Source organism: Notamacropus eugenii, chromosome 7, assembly GCF_028372415.1.
Source record: "Notamacropus eugenii isolate mMacEug1 chromosome 7, mMacEug1.pri_v2, whole genome shotgun sequence".
Lineage (NCBI taxonomy): Eukaryota > Metazoa > Chordata > Mammalia > Diprotodontia > Macropodidae > Notamacropus > Notamacropus eugenii.
Window position 1 is genome coordinate 686,161 of NC_092878.1, and position 17,535 is coordinate 703,695.

Here is a 17,535-nt window from a genome sequence, read left to right on the forward strand (position 1 = left end):
GGATGTGAACCACAGAAGCTCTAGGTGCTTTTTTTTCCTAGTCCATAGTCTGGACCATTCTTGACAAGTTCTGGAATTTGATTCAGTATCCTTAAGTCTCTCCCCCAAGGAATTCCACTATGCTAGGGACAGATCCAGGCCGAACTACCATAGCCCATTCTCCTTCACAAAGTGGGTCAGAGCACTTAGGGACACCATGAAATCAATTCAGCCATCCCAGAATTCTACCAGATTTAGTTCCAGACCAGATTGGACCATCCCTTCTAGACTTCTATCCCCCCAGGACAACTTTAAGCTCCTCCCGTATATCCTATTTGATTTTTAAATGAATTGGAGCAGATAGGAAGCTGTCTGTCCAGCAACAGCATTTAAATCTGTCATCAAGTTATTTAAAATTTCACTCGCCATAATTACTGGAGAAACATACACTTAAAAATAGGAACATTGGGCCATATTTGAACCCTCTGTATTCCACTCTCATGCCCCAACCATACACACAAGGTGGCATAAAGAGCAGGTAGGGAGTGCAGTGAATAGACTTATGGATGTGGAGAACACCTAAGCTCAAATCCTACCTCAGATATTTATTGCTTGTGTGACTCTGGGTAAGTCATTTTACTTCTAATAGCCTCTGCTTCTTCATCTGTAAAATGAGAATATTAATAGCTCCTGTCTCGCTGGGTTGATGTGAGGACCAAAGGAGATAACTTATGCAAAGGGCTTTGCAAACCTTAAAATGTTATATAAATGCTAGCTATCATCACCATTATCAGAGGCAGTAGCAGCATAGGGTGAAGATGATCCTGGGTTCCTAAAGTCTATGAGAGAGCATTCTATGCTGAACAATCGTCCTGGTCAGTCCCAGTGTTACTGAGCCACCCTAGCTCAGCACAGAAAGACACAAAACCTGTCGATTAACCAAGTGACGAAGTCATCATATATGGTAACTCATGGTGGATAGCAAGAGTCTTAATTGTTTAACTTCAGAGCATGTGACTGAGGAGCCAGTCTTCCTCCTTGCAGTGCTAAATGAGAAAAAATATGGATAATTAATTTCTGTTTATCTATGTGCAGTTCTATGTTATTATGTAATCTTATTATTTAAAATGTGTTTCAGTTTTGAAACCTTCGACGTGAACAGCTTTGAACAGTTCTGCATCAATTATGCTAACGAAAAACTCCAGCAACAGTTTAACCTGGTACGGCACTTGTTTTTGTCTTTCTAAACCTGAGTCTCAGTCCTGTGCATTTGTTTATGGAAGGGGAAAGGTATGAACAATAAACAGGCAAAGCTCACAGATTCTCCCAAGATCCCCCAGGGGTCTTCTGAACTGTCTAACAAACTTCCCCTCTCAGGCTAAGTTATTTTTCTCCTGTTGAGTGACCATGTGCTAAGATACTGTGCCACCTTGTGGCCAAGTCTGGGAACTGAGCCTTCCCTGCATCCCATTGTCTTGGAAAACCGACCCTGGAGAGTTTGGGCAGTGCTGTCAGTCCTTATCCTTCCCACTGTCACCACCCAGGAGTGACCAACACACACACATACAGGAAGGTCTCTTGGAAAAGGGGACTGTACTCTATTGGCAAGATATGGAGAAAAGAAAGAACTAGCCAGGTTCAGTTATAAGAGATGTCCTTTGCTGTACCCATCCTAAGTCAGAAAGGGTAAGTCCAGCTCACGTAGTTGAATTTTATGCCTATGTTAGTACTGTTGCCAAAGTCATTGTTTGTAATTCTCTATTATGTATGCTAATTAAAGAAGAAAGAGAGAGGAAGACAGGTCTGGACCACAGATAACCCAAAACAAAGGCTCTTTTCTGGTCCTGGATGCCAGTCAGGAAACCTGTTGAATAGGCACAGTGATCCTGGGTTCAAATTAAGTGAATGAGGACCTTTGGGACAACAGGAAATGGGGGAACCACTTGGAGTATGAGGGAGAATGACTAGGACATGTATTGGATGTATTTACATGTATTGTAAAATGTTTAATTGTGTAGAAAGAAAATTTGTTTGTATTATAAACTCTTCTTTTTCAATACAAATAACTGATTTTTTTCTTTTCCCTCATGTTTGTACTTTTCTCTGTGAAAGTTTATTTAACCTCTGTGATGTGTCTTTCTTTCTTTATCAACATGTGGATTGTCAGCATGTGTTCAAACTTGAGCAAGAGGAATACATGAAGGAAGGCATTCCTTGGACTTTGATCGACTTTTATGACAATCAACCGGTTATTGATTTGATTGAAGCCAAAATGGGCATTTTGGAGCTACTGGATGAAGAGTGCCTGGTAATCATTTTTTCTTCATCCATCCCTTGCATCCCTAACAGTAACAAGTGTTTTTTGTAAGATGGATTCTTAAAACAGGAATTTCAAATCCATATCTTAGAATGTCTTAAAAAGAGAGAGAGAAAGAGAGTGGGTGGAGGAAGGTAGAGAGACAGAGACAGGGAGAGAGAAAAAGGAACGGGAAGGGAAGGAGAGGTGGAAAGGGAGAGAGAGACAGAGAAAGGGAGCTAGAGAAAGAGAGAGAGGGAGAAGAAGAGGGAGAGGGAGAAAGAGAAAGAGAGAGAGAGAGAGAGAGAGAGAGAGAGAGAGAGAGAGAGAGAGAGAGAAAGAGAGAGAGAATAGTCATGAAATTTAGAGTTGGAAGGGACCATAAAGATCATCAGCTGACTTCCTTTTTTCTTTCAAAATTGATAATGAATTTTTGTGTAGGTAAAAAAATCAGAATAGAAAAAAACATAAAGCCATAGTGAGGGAAGTCACAGAGAAGAATCTACTGGCAAAGAGGCACAGAGAGACATTTTAGAGATGAGGAAACAGATGTAGCAGAGCAGGATTTTCAGATCACAAGCTCTTTGTTCTGCATCGTGTCACCGCTCCTTTTCTCTCAGACTAAGACTTTTATGCCTGTTGCCCAAATTGGGGTTTTTGCTGCAAGAGAAGGGAAGATATCTTTCTAAACGTTTAAGTTTATGCATGTTTTGCAGTTTCCTTTTGTTTATTTAGGATAAGTCATCTTGAGTATCTTCCTTCTTGATTTCTCCAAAGAAAGAAGCTTGAAATTCCTTATACTTAATTTGAAATATCGATACCTTTTATTTTTCCATTACAAGTCATTTATGGAAATATACCCCCTTCCCTCATTAACACCCCCTTCTTGGGTTGAAACCTCCTTTGTGGGGAGAAAGAAGAAAAACAGTTAAGAAAAAATTCCTTTGAGTAACGCTGTCTGGCGATCACGCAGCGTTCTGCTTTGTGGAAGGAGGTCTTTGTCATTCTTTATTCTCTGAGATGACAACTGATTTTTCACTTAGAGTATGATTCTCTTTTAAATATCTTTTCATTTACCTTGTTTTAATCATTGTCTATTTTGTTCTAATGATTCTGTTTGTCTCTTGTGATTTCATACAAATTCTGCCATGGTTCTATGAATTTTTTATATTCTCCATTTCTTACTAAAAAATAATATTCTATTATGTTACATTCATATACCATAGTTGGGTTTTTTTAACAATTTTCCAATTGATAAACAATTTCCATATGCCACACACATATATATGTATATACACACATACTGTAACAAATCATGCTATATTTTGATGTATATCAGACCTCTGTTTTCCGTCTTCAGTCTCCTTGGAGTACACGTCCCGTAGTGGGCCATACACTGATTTTTTGTATTTTTCTTCCTGGCAGTGTTGAAGGAGGTCAAAGGACAGAAGAAAAGTGGGTTGTGAATGAGTGTACTCCATATCTGAGTGTGACTTTCTGAGTCGGGAATCTGGGGAAAAAAATGATGCCTAAAGAAAGGCCAGAAACTTGAAGGATCAAGAATCAGTTACTGGAAGTATGAGCTAAGGAATCAGGAAGGAAGCACAGAACGGAAGTTCCATGTTGGTACCAGGACTGGAAGAGTTTAAGGACAAAGCAAAGAGGTCTAGGGATCAGGCAGGAGAGTCTGATGCTGGAAGAAGAGAGGATAGCCTGTAGATGTTAGTATTGAACCTTGAGGCCAGGCACCATCTTGTTTTTGTTTCGTCAACACCTAGCATAATGCTTGGTACTTAGTAGGCCCTCAATAAATGTCTCTTCCATTGAATTGGATAATCTCTTTGGAAGTTTGTATTCCTTCTGTATAAGAAACCCCTTGGTGCTAAGGGTTAAGAGAAGTTATCTGCAGAGAATGCTCTCAGCCACAGCTTCTTAACCTAAGATCCATATGTCTAAGGATAGATTTCAGGAGTTCCTGGAATCTGAATGGGAAAAATTACATTCTTATTTTCACTGTATTCTAAGTAAACCTTAACATCTCCTCCACTTATAAATCTAGACAACAAAAAAGAATATTCTGAGAACAGGTCCATGGGTTTCATCAGACTGCCAAGGGAGTCTGGGAAACAAAAATCAAGTCAGCATGTACTTAGGTGCCCACCACTATGGTAAGCACTGGTTAAAACGTTAACCTTGCTCTAAATAACCAAAGGATTACAATTACAAAATGGAGTATTGTGTTCAGGGAGTATCTTAGCAAATAAATTTTGATATTCCAAAATCAATGATGTCAAGAACCAGTTTTGCAAGTAGCTAAGCCAAAGTGACCACAAGATATTGTCTCCACCCTCTCCACAAGCAGGAGTATGAAAAGGGAACTCTTTCTAATGAGAGAGTTCATGATGGTAACCATTTGCCAGCCCTCTTTTTCCTTCCACCTGAAAATGAAAATACTAGAGTCACTTTGCAGAACCACAAATATTCACAGAATGTTTAGACATTGTGAGAAAAAAAATGAAAAGGGAAAGGCCTATCTCTATGACAAAAATAAAATCATTCATTTCATCCTTCGTTCAGTTGTGTTTTCCTTGCAATCTTGTAAGTGTATCAACCTCTGTCTATTTGATTAGGACCCCCTCTACCCTCTGACATTTACGCTGTGTTGGTTCCTTTCTTTATTTTCTTTCTTGCTTATGACTTACCTGTCATCCTATGCCTTCTCTTTTGTATAAATTCTATGATTTCCAAATCCTGATCCTCTGTCTTGTTGCTCCCCTAACGCAGCCTGATAAGTATTCTCTTACTTTCATGATCATTAATCACTTCAATATTTCCCCCCTACTTTACATTGTACTTGCATTAATAGGATAAATATTACCATTTTTAAATCTTTACCATATTAGCACCAAAAACTCTTTAGATTATACTGCGTTCTTGTAACGATAGGCAGAAATTGCACACCAACTCTTCTGCTGCTGTCATATTTCAGTTTGTTGGTAAGTTGTTTTTCAGCCATGTCCAACTCTTTGTGATTTTCTTGGCAAAGATACTGGAGCGATTTGACATTTCCTTTTCCAGCCCATTTTAGAGATGAGAAAACTGAGGCAAACTGGTTCAAGTGACTTGAGGGTCACACAGCTAGTAAGTGTCTGAATCTGGATTTGAATTCAGGAAGATGAGTCTTCTTGACCTCAGACCCAGCACTCTATCCATTGCACTACCTAGCTTCCTCATTTCATAGTTTACTGGAGTTTACATAGTTTACTGCGATGTTTCTGTGTCAGGTTTTACTTGATCTAGCAACTGTTTCTTGCCTTTATTAATGTTTTAACTCGGTTTATTTTTCCACTTTTAGTTACCACATGGTACAGATGAAAATTGGCTCCAAAAACTCTATAATAATTTTGTCAACAAGAATGCTTTATTTGAAAAGCCTAGAATGTCAAACACATCCTTCGTCATCCAGCACTTTGCTGATAAGGTATGATGTGAATCCTGCACAGTTATTCACATGCCTATATGCAATGATCATCTTTTGGAAAGGAAAGTGCTCAGCAAAGTGTAGGTCTGAGCTTCGAGTTATATTTGAAATGTGTGCTCACCATATATAATGACAAAACAGGTGGACTTCACGCATACAGGTCAGCCTACAAGTTTTGTAGACAGCAGTCAATGTCTTCTCTTGGTTCTGCCATAGACTCCGACTTTCCCAGAAATCCAAACTTCACAAAACAAGTCCCCTTAATGAAAGGATTTGTCCTGTAAAACTTGGACTCGGTTGAAAGGCCTCACCCAAGGACCTAGAAGGCCACACGTGGCTTCGAGGCTGCAGGTTCCCCACCCTGTAGGGATTCACTTCACCTGGTTTCAACTTTTTTTCTATCTATGAAATTGTATGCATGCCACCTTCTGTGGTAAAGTCAGGGCTGGTTCTGGATAGGTTATTACTAAGTACAAGTCCTATGGAACGTCTGTGAATGATCAATGATTTAAATAAACAAGGTATGCCAGGGAGTACCATTATACCAGATTCTACTGGGGATACCTCAGGGACTCCCTGCTTGGAAGATAGATTCCTTTGGAAGTTGTATGAACTGTGTCAGGCTCATTGAATAACAGTAAGTTAGTGCTTCTATATTCTGCAAAAGGATACATTACCTTATGTATTAGAGGGGTCTCTGTAAAGTTGCATACAAGATAAAAGTTTATATTGTTAAAGTATATTTCCAATTAATTTCAATTATAATTTCAGAATGTCTACGAATTCTCATAGAAAAAAATCTAGATGCACAAGACAATAAAAGTCACACATAATACGCATTCACTTCAAGGAGTATTCTGTCTTTGATTCATGTGGTCTATGTAAATTTTTCTCCCTCACATGACTCTTGTATGAAAAATCTACTGACACCATCTTTGTGCTCTCATGAAAACATATACATATTACAATATACCATGTGATAAGCTAGTTTCCACTTCATTGGCAATTTCCAGTGATTTTTTTGGAGAGACTGGGATGTTTAAGCAACCTCTGTATCGGTGCCATTGTTTGAGGTATCAAGAAAAAGTAATTACCTAGAAAGAGGCGCTTAGAGATTTTATCAGTCTTTGGCAGAGCTCAAGCATTGCAAACAGTTAGTGATTTGTACTCTGACTATAAAGGTTTACTGTGCCTTTCTAAAAGCCCATGTTGGGCTTTTTGTTTGTCTGTTTTAAAGAATCTCTGCACTCTCAGGTGCCAGGATTTTCATTGGTAAGGTCATTCCTTGCTACTGCATTAGTGTCCAATTAAGTAAAGGTTTGTAACTGAAACCAAGGGATATCATTGAACCTTTTTTTCATCCTTCTGATGGGCACAGAGAGAAAACAAGATGACAACCTAGGGACAACTTCCTGAATTTATTAGCTAGAATTCAGAAAGCTAGGCTTACCTTTATTCAGTAGTAACCTGAAAGAATTATGATAGTTTTAAAGCAGTTTACAATTAGAAAGTCAGACAGACATTGTTATAATCTGGCATGGTACGCTGAGTAAAACTATAGTCATAAAAATAAAGAAATCAGATCCATCCTTCTCCAATAGGCATTTCCAGCCACGTTCTCTTGGGCTCTTTTAAAAGCGTAAAACCACTGTCACCCACAAAACGAATTGTGATTCAAAGATTGAAATCCTACCTGCTCTGTCTCCGAAGCAATGGTCTGGTGATATTCCTAATTTGAGCTCTTTGCATAGGTAGAGTATAAAAGTGAAGGATTCCTGGAGAAGAACAGAGATACCGTATATGAAGTATTGGTTGAAATCCTGAGAACAAGCAAGGTTGGTAAATGAATGTTTCGATAAAATAAGTTAATAATTATTGATTATACAATTACACATAGCTAAAGAAGTATTAATCAATACACTTCTCTATATTGTATGTACAACCTTTGTATCAAAACTAAAGGCATATATTTCACTTCTCTCCCTACTAAGGTAGAAACTGGAAATTTCATCTACCACTATCTAAAGGGGACTAATAGCACCCCTTACAAGCATTCATGTTCGCAGTGCTAACAAACATAAGTTTTATTTTCAAATTAATGGTCACAGAAATGACACATATCTTCAACATTACACAGTGATTCAGTATACCATTTGCTTTCTCTCTTTTTTTCTCTTTTAATAGCATTTTATTTTTTTCCAATAACATGTAAAGATAGTTTTCAGCACTCATTTTTTATAAGATTTTGAGTTTCAAATTTTTACTCCCTCCAGTATCCTCTCTCCAAAATGGAAAACAATCTGATACAGGTTATACATGTGTAATCATAGAAACATATTTCCACATTAACTAAGTTGTGAAAGAAGAAACAGAACAAAAAACCCATAAAAAAGTGAAAATAACATGCTTTGATCATCTTTCAGACTCCGTTGTTTTTTCTCTGGATATGGATAATGTTTTTTGTCATGAGTATTTTGGAATTGTCTTACATCACTGTATTGCTGAGAAGAGCTAAGTCAATGATAGTTGATCATTACACAATGTTCTTGTTACTGTCTACAATGTTCTCCTGTTTCTTCTCACTTCACTCAGCCTCAGTTCGTATGAGTCTTTCTAGGTTTTTCTGAAATCTACCTGCTCATCATTTCTTATAGCACAATAGTATTCTATTGCATTCATATATGACAATTTGTTTAGTCATTCCTCAACTGGAGCATTCCCTCCAATTCTTTGCCACCACAAAAAAGAGCTGCTACAAATATATTTGTAGGTGTAGGCCCTTTACCCTTTTTTATGATCTCTTTGGGATACAGACCTAGCAGTGGTATTATTTGATTAAAGGGTTTGCACAATTTGATTGCCCTTTGGGCATAGTTCCAAGTTGTTCTCCAGAATGGTTGGATCAGTTCACAACTCCACCAACAATGCATTAGTATCCCAATTTTCCCACTTCTTCTACAACATTTATCATTTTCCTTTTCTGTCATATTAGCCCATCTGATAGGTATGAGGTGATACTTCGGAGTTGTTTTAATTTATATTTCTCTAATCAATAGTGATTTGGAGCATTTTTTCATATGACTATAGAGAGCTTTAATTTCTTCATCTGAAAACTACTTACTCATATCCTTTGACTGTTTTCAATTGGGCAATGACTTGTATTCTCCTAAATTTGACTCCATTCTCCATATATTTGAGAAATGCAACTCTTTTCTTTTTAAGTGCCTAAGGAGCACTCTTCTACTCACACCAGCAGCCATCTCCCTCTGGAGTTTTAGAGATAAAAAGCACTTCCCTCAAACTCTTTTACTTCCCCATCCCTCCCATATCCCTTTCCCAATGGTAAGTTAGTTGTTTTATTCAAATTTTCCTGGGAAGGCTTTGGAAGAGATCTCCAAAAGACAGGAGGAAGAGGAGTCAGCTGCCCCAAGCATGAGTTCTGTAGTGATGAAGAGTTATTTTCTTCACTCAAAGTATACATACATGCTTTTTAAATAAACAGTACAGGTTTTCCAAATTTTAAGTATGGTTTTTGAGTCTAAGTTAACATACATGAAGATATAGTTTGCCATGATTTTCAAATTTGCAGATTAGTTTGGGGTAAGAGACAGTTAACCTGGTGAAATAGTGAAAACCATATTGAAAATTACCTTAGCAGGCTGAAACATAAGGATAAAATGAAGAAAGTGAAACATGAAATAAAAGTCTTGCATTTAGATTGAGAAAATCAAATACAAAAGTACAGAATACAAGAAGCCTGATTGTGAGGAAGGCGCTAAAGGGGAACAGTACATGTATTTTTTTTTTTAATTTGGAGGTCTTAAACTTGTGATCAAACAAGCTTGCCTGCTGTTTAAGAGACAGCAGTAATAACCACTAATACATTCAGCCTGTACAATTGTTATTGTTAATAATAATGACTCATGATTCTGTAGTGCTTTCAAGTTCACACAGCAAGGATGTAGTAGGACTATTATTATCCCCATTTTACAACTGGGGGAACTGAAGCTCAGAGAAAGATGGGGAGTGACTTATCCAAGAGCACAATTAGGAAGGATCAAAGTGTCTCTAACATTTGCTAGCTCTATGTCTCTGGGCAAATAATTTAACTGTTGTGAACCTTGGCTGGTGTCCTAGGACTGCTAAGGTAGAGAAAGGGAACTCATTTCTGTTGGTGGAGAGGGGTTCTCACAGTGTGAACTCTCCATGGTAATGAAACCAGAGATCCTTGGCACATTCTAGTTATGCCTTATGGTTAAGAGAAGTAAACATGCTGTAATGAAGAGTGTTGGACTGAAAGTTAAGCGACCACCATTCTAGTCCAAACATTCATTTACCAGATGGATTTGGCTAAGTCACTTTCTCTCTCTGGTCTTCATTTTCTTCCTCTGTCAAATGAGGGAGAGTTGGATTAGCAGACCTACTTCAAAGGCCTGGTGAAAGCACCAGTCAGGAAGATCTGAGCTCACATCCAGCCTTAGATGCCAGCTGTGTGACCCTGGGCAAGTCACCTGTGTCTTCATCAAGTTCCTCATCCATCAAATGGGAATAATAATAGCACCTCCTTCCCAGGGTCGTTGTGAGGATCAGATGGGCTAATATTTGTGAAGCACTTGGTAAACTTTACAGTGCCATATAAGCACTAGTCTCATCTGTGTTAAATGTGATGCTCTTTGTCATTTTTCAGTTTCCTCTATGTGCTAGCTTTTTCCAAGAAAACCCAGGTCCTCCTTCCCCCTTCAATTCATCTATCACAGTCAAATCTGCCAAGCAAGTGCTCAAGCCAAATAATAAGCATTTCCGGACAACAGTCGGCAACAAGGTACGGAGGAGATCTTTGGGGTGGTAAAGAGAAAGAAGGTGTGTGGGTGTGAATTCTGGTGCTTCTCTTGGAGAGTCACATATCCTCATAATCTGCATAATCTGCATAATCCATATTCTAGGGCAGACGAAAAATGCATCATTTTTCAAATGTGAAAGTATAAATATAGGAGAAAAACACTATTTGTAACAGTGGGGTGTTTATCAAGTCTGGCCAAACATCACTTTTTATTGGCTGCTCTTTCCAGGACCCTTTGGGAAGTAAGGATCACAGTAACAATGTATTTTGTTTATGTGGCACATTGTGCTTACCAAATGCTTTATCTGCATTTTGTCACTCAAGGTATTGACATGCCTCATTAGGCCAAATTTTTTCCTAGATTTTCAAGGTTATTTGTTTTTAAACCAGATCCATGGTTTCATTGGTATTCAAGGAATCTTCTCATTGAGAAACTTCCTTTACCACAGCAAACTGACAACTGATTTCAGACATAAGTCTTAGGGTTACCTGGGCTCCTGAGAGGTCATGGGACTACTCCAGGATCACATAGTCAATAAGTATGAGCAGGCCTTGAACCCAGGCCTTCCTGAGGCAGAAGCCAACTGTCTGTCCATTATACTACATGTTGGTGCATACTTTATAAAAGCAATATTAAACCTGAGGTTTTATAACTTAGGAGGTTGTTATGAGACAGATAAAATGAGTATATGTAAAGCACTTTGCAAAGCTTAACGTATTATGTCAATGTGAGTTATTATTGCTAGAGTTCATCCCAGCTTATTCTAACACCAATGCTGCTGATCTCATTGATATGAACACTTCTTCCAGCAATGGAAGCCTGGGAGCCTCCTGCCCATGTCTTCCCATAAATTTACATCCAATGTTCTGGAAGCACATTTGTTACCTTGACAATGTATAGATGCCAGTGGAGCAAAGAGGCTCGCCATCAGTCGCCCTTTCTCTTCACTACATGACCAGCCTACCTTTTTTTCTCTAGACATGCATTTCTCTGGTCACATCCTTTATGCTGCTTGTCCTGTATAGGCCATCATTTGGAATGTATTGTGGCTTGCTTTAACCTACCACATATCTTTCTATTTCCCTTTGGGTGACCCCCAACTTTAAGTCTTCAAAGAACTCTACTATTTCATGACTCAGCCATTTATTACTAGGAGACTATTTGGGTTAAAAAAATGGGCCTTTGTTTTGGGGTGAAGCTTAGAGTTACCCAAAGAACCATATAACTTCTCAAAGACAAGTTAGCCACTCTCACCCGCTTACTCGTTTCTAGGCCTCACTCATTGTCCATTTGTTATATTTGTCATGTGTTTGCATATACATATGTGTATATGTTATAGAAGTGTGTAACTATAGACATACTAACAGATGAACACTAAAAATATATTCTGAGCAACAAACATTCTTCAGCTACATGTGACTCACACTCTGTGTGAGTAGTTAGGTGAAACTCCTTTGAATGGTAATAAATTTCATTTAGGAGGCTCTATAATGTTCCAAGTCTTCTTGTGAACACTATGATGTCATACACAATACAGAATATCTGGCACGACTTGCTAACTTACCTTGAAAATCTGAGAAAACTGTCATTATATCTAATTTTTTGAAGTATCATATATGGTGCAGACACTCCCCCCAAATTATTTTATTTTTAGACATTTTGATTTTCTTTTCCCTCTCTTCCATTTCTTACTAAGATAACATTAAAGCTAAGAACATGTTGATTGCCTGATGCAAAAGTTAAATTAGACTCAATATGACTTTCAGTATGATCTGAAAATTTCTGATTTTCTAGTTCCGAAGCTCTTTGTATTTGCTGATGGAGACGCTCAACGCAACCACGCCTCACTATGTAAGATGCATAAAGCCAAATGATGAGAAGTTGCCATTTGAGTAAGTACTCCAGTACTCCTGAAGATACAAATATGGTTCATTATCATGGCTCCCTGTTGAATGTTATTGTTAGAGAATGTAAAAGATTAGAGAACAGAATTTCCTTTGTTAACTATTTTCTAGTTCTTTGATGACTGATATGAATTAATTTAGTGTAAAATTGGAAAGCAACAATATTTTATCCAGAAAAAATGAGTCTTAAGTCTAAGGAGAAATTTATGATTTTAAGGGAAAAGTCATTTATTCAACACTTGTTAAGCACCTCTTATATTACTGTTCTTAGCATCAGGAATATAAGATTGCTATGATAAAGATCCTGCTCTCAAGGAGCATATAATGGAATGGGCAAGAAAAGTGTGAAAGAAACAGGAGCTAGAATAATTAATTTGGTCAAAATATAGACATTTCTTTATCCACAGTTTTCCAATAGAGTATAATATCAATAATTAGTGGAAAAATATTAATTCTAGGATATAGTTAAATAAAAGTTATTTTCCTTATGAACTTCTTACTAAAATATAGAGTAATTGGGTTAAGATGGTGATAGGATACATTATAGAGGAGCTATGTATGCTCCAGCAAAGATCTCAAAAGGGTAGTGGATTGGATGTAATAAAGAAATTCAAAGAAAACAGTAAGCCCCTTCATCCAACCCAGAATTGGACAAAAAGGCATCCAGAATTCTCGACAACCCAGCAAGGCAGGATGTCTATAGCACTCTGATCTGAGCTCTATTGCCCTGAGATGATGCTACCAGCTCTGATGAGAAGTCCAAATCTTCCAACTTTTCAAAGTTTACAGCATTGTCCTCTTATCCAAGCAAGGGAGAAGAGAGATTCAATATTCCTCCTTCCCTTGCTACCCTCTGATTATAGTAACAAGGTTCTGGCTCCTCAAAGTGCTCCTGGAACTTAACTCTTACAGCTAAAATCCCTTCTCTTATAAACATAAGCTCCAAGGTGTGTTTAATTCTTTCAACCCATCCCAATTCATTTCCTTTGTAGCTTCATCTAATTTCATTCAATGACTCTTCCCAAATTGAGGGAAAACTTGTGCAGACCTAACTTACACCCATGATTGATAGATCCAATAGTAGTGTCTGGAACCTGGGCACACTTAGTTTATACCTTTGGTTGATTCTATGACTCAAAGAGATATTATCACCTGATAAAGGTATCAAGGTATAGATCATCTTGTTGGTTATGTTAATCGGGGTGGATGGATGTGGTAATCCCATTCCCCTTATGTACAGAAAAGAACAGAAGGCTGTTGAGCAGGAGACAAATAAGCAGAACAGGTTTGAAACTAGGGTGTTGAATTTATCACATATATATTTTTTGAAAACCTAAGCTGTGCATAATAAAGATTTGTAATTACATATATAGTCTGTTTTTTTCAGTTCTTCATGTATGGAAATGCTCCTGCTTGCTGGTATTTAATGGGAAATATCTTTTAAATTTATTCAAAGATAAAATCATTAAAAAGATAGCTAATAATTAGACTAGATTGACAGTGTTTTGCCTAATACTGACCCATAGGATACCTATTTTAATGTAGTGATAGAAATGATTTTCAGTTAACATATGAATTGCATGTACTTGGGACTTTTAAAAAACTTTAATATGCTGGGAAACGTTTTAAGTATAATAATATGATTTATCTGGCATCTGTAGGAACAGAAATGCTTCCCATAAATGAATTTTTCATAATTCAAGTTTACCTTTCTGATTGCCAAACTTAATAGATAGATAGATACATTCATTTTTGATGCGAGTTTTCATGAATTGAACTTATTATACTCTTTAATCCCACTTGAAGGATACTAGACATGATTTACCTTTTTCTAGGTGACAGGATTATTTTTTTCTCTCCCATCTTTCAGTGTCATAATTATCTGTGCCCACCTCTCAGATTCAAACACAAGTCTTTTCACTTCAAAATCAATGGGCATCCAGCCTTGGTTTGAAAATCTCTTAAGTGGAGGTAGGTTTGGTTAAGATTTTGTTGTTGTTGCCAAGATAGTGGAGTAAACAGATGGACCTGTAAAAGCTCCCCTCTGTAGCCCATAAAATACCCGTAAAAAATGACTCTAAACAAATTCTAGAGCAGTAGAAACCACAAAACAACAGAGTGAAAGAGATTTCCAACCCAAGACAGCCTGGAAGACTGACAAGAAAGGTCTATCACACTGGGCATGGAGTGGAGTGTGGCCTGGCTTCAGCCAGACAGGGACAGGACCCAGGAACAGGCTTTAGAGTGCAGAATCCCCAGCAGTAGCTGTGGATTCCAGATTGCTCAACCCACAAATGCCAAAGACAGCTCAACAGTCAGTGAGAAAGCTTTTTCACCTGTGTGAGAAGGGGAGGGGTTCTAGCCCCACAGGCAGCTACTGCAGCAGCAGCATCCATTTTTTGACCCCTTGGCCTAAAGCCCCTGGGGGAACTGAGAAGCTAATGTGGATCTCAACCCTGAATGGTTCTTCTGGGTTGAGGAAGAGTGCTGGTGTGGTGGAGCTGGAGGTGGTTGTGGAGAAGGAATTGTACTTGCAGATCCTGGGCAGAACAGACTGCTTGTGGTTGCTCACAAACAAGAGTGCAGGCCAGGAGAGGAATAAACTCTTCTCCTTTGATTGTGCCACCTTGGAGGGACTGAGAAGTTACAAGTCCCTAGAGTATACCCTCCTCTTGACAAAGGACTCAAAAGTCAAGTAACTGACTGGGAAAATGCACTATATGAGGCTACTTTCTTGGTGTTTTTTCTTCCATCCTTTCCTATGAGGAAGAGCAACGTATACCATCAGAGGAAGACCTAAAAGTCAAGGCTTCTGCATCCAAAACCTCCAAAATGAATATGCAATGGTCTCAGGCCATGAAAGAGTTCAAAAGGGATTTTGAAAATCAAGTAAGAGAGGTGGAGGAAAAATTGGGAAGAGAAATGAGAGTGGTGCAAGAAAATCATGAAAAACAAGTCAATAGCTAGCAAAAGGAGACCCAAAAAAAATTCCGAAGAAAATAACACCCTTAAAAATAGGTTAACTCAATTGGCCAAAGAGGTCCAAAAAGCCAATGAGGAGAAGAATGCTTTAAAAAGCAGAATTAGCCAAATGGAAAAGGAGATTCAAAAGCTCACTGAAGAAAATAGTTTTTTAAAAAATTAGAATGGAACAGATGGAAGCTAATGACTTTATGAGAAACCAAGAAACTACAAAACAAAACCAAAAGAATGAAAAAATAGAAGATAATGTGAAATATCTCATTGGAAAAACAACCTACCTGGAAAGTATATCCAGGAGAGACAATTTAAAAATCATGGGACTACCTGAAAGCTATGATCAAAAAAGAGCCTAGACATCATCTTTCATGAAATTATTGAGGAAAACTGCCCTGATATTCTAGCACCAGATGGCAAAATAAATATTGAAAAGATCCACCAATCACATCCTAAAAGAGATCCAAAAAGAGAAACACCTAGGAATATTGTAGCCAAATTCAAGAGTTTCTGGATCAAGGAGAAAATATTGCAAGCAGCTAGAAAGAAACAATTCAAGTATTGTGGAAATACAATCAGGATGACACAAGATCTAGCAGCTTCTACATTAAGGGATCTAAGGGCTTGGAATGTGATATTCCAGAAGTCAAAAGAACTAGGATTAAAACCAAGAATCACTTACCCAGCAAAATTGAGTATAATACTTCAGGGGAAAAAATAGTCATTCAATGAAATAGAGGACTTTCAAGCATTCTTGATGAAAAGACCAGAGCTGAATAGAAAATCTGACTTTCAAACACAAGAATCAAGAGAAGCATGAAAAAGTAGACAGGAAAGAAAAATCATAAGGGACTTACTAAAGTTGAACTGTTTACATTCCTACATGGAAAGATAATATTTGTAACTCTTGAAATTTTTCTCAGTATTTGAGTAGTTGGAGGGATTACACACACACACACAAAGCACAGGGCGAGTTGAATAGGAAAGGATGATATCTAAAACAATAAAATCAAGGGGTGAGAGAGGAATAGATTGGGAGGAGAAAGGGAGAAATGGAATGGGACAGGTTATCTCTCATGAAAGAGGCAAGAGAAAAGCTTTTTCAATGAAGGGAAAAAGGGGGAAGGTAAGAGGGAAAAAGTGAAGCTTACTCTCATCACATTTGGCTTAAGGAAGGAGTAACATGCACATTCAATTTGGTATGAAAATCTATCTTACAGTACAGGAAAGTAGAGGAGAAGGGGATAAATGGGGTGGGAGGATGATATAAGGGAGGGCACATGGGAAGAGGGAGTAATTAGAAGTAAACACTTTTGGGGAGGGACAAGGTCAAAAGAGAGAAAAGAATAAATGAGGGGCAGGATAGGATGGAGGAAGATACAGTTAGTCTTACACAACATGACTATTATGGAAGTCTTTTGCAAAACTACACATATATAGCCTATGTTGAATTGCTTGCCTTCCCAGTGGGGATTGGGGGGGGGGGGGGAAGAAGTTGGAACTCAAAGTTTTAGGAATGAAGGTTGAGAATTGGTTTTGCATACAATTGGGAAATAAGAAATACAGGTAATGGGGTATAGAAATCTATCTTGCCCTACAAGAAAAGAGAGAAATTGAGAATAAGAGAGAATGGAGGGGTGTGATAGAATGGAAGATAGACTGAGGGAAGAGATCATCAGAATGCATGGTGTTTTGGGGTGGGGGAGGGGAGAGATGAGGAGAAAATTTAGAACTCATAATTTTGTGGAAATGAATGTTGAAAACTAAAAATAAATAAACATAAAAAGGAAATAAATTTTAAAAAGAAAATCTCTAAGTCATGGGAAATTTCTTTATTGTTTTGTTATTGTTCAGTTATTTTTCAGTCATGTCTAAGTCTTTGTGACCCCTTTTCGGAGGTTTTCTTTTTTATTCATTTTATTAATTTATTTGTTTTAAGTTTTCTACAGCCATTTCCATAAGTCTTAGATTTTTTTCTTCCTCCCTTCCCCCTCCCTCCCCGAGACAGCATGCAGTCTTGTTTGGTTTCCATACATACATTCTTATTAAGCACATTTT

The 17,535-nt window shown here is 37.8% G+C and overlaps 1 protein-coding gene across 1 annotated transcript in view; it reads left to right on the plus strand.

Annotated features, from left to right (window-relative positions):
* MYO5C (myosin VC) overlaps positions 1 to 17,535 on the plus strand; it is a 145,810-nt gene that overhangs the window by 65,237 nt on the left and 63,038 nt on the right. The window contains exons 11-16 of the mRNA XM_072622955.1: positions 1,118 to 1,199; positions 2,147 to 2,287; positions 5,631 to 5,756; positions 7,508 to 7,591; positions 10,444 to 10,578; positions 12,392 to 12,489. Coding sequence (XP_072479056.1) covers positions 1,118 to 1,199; positions 2,147 to 2,287; positions 5,631 to 5,756; positions 7,508 to 7,591; positions 10,444 to 10,578; positions 12,392 to 12,489 — 666 coding nt within the window. The remainder of the gene's footprint in view (positions 1 to 1,117; positions 1,200 to 2,146; positions 2,288 to 5,630; positions 5,757 to 7,507; positions 7,592 to 10,443; positions 10,579 to 12,391; positions 12,490 to 17,535) is intronic.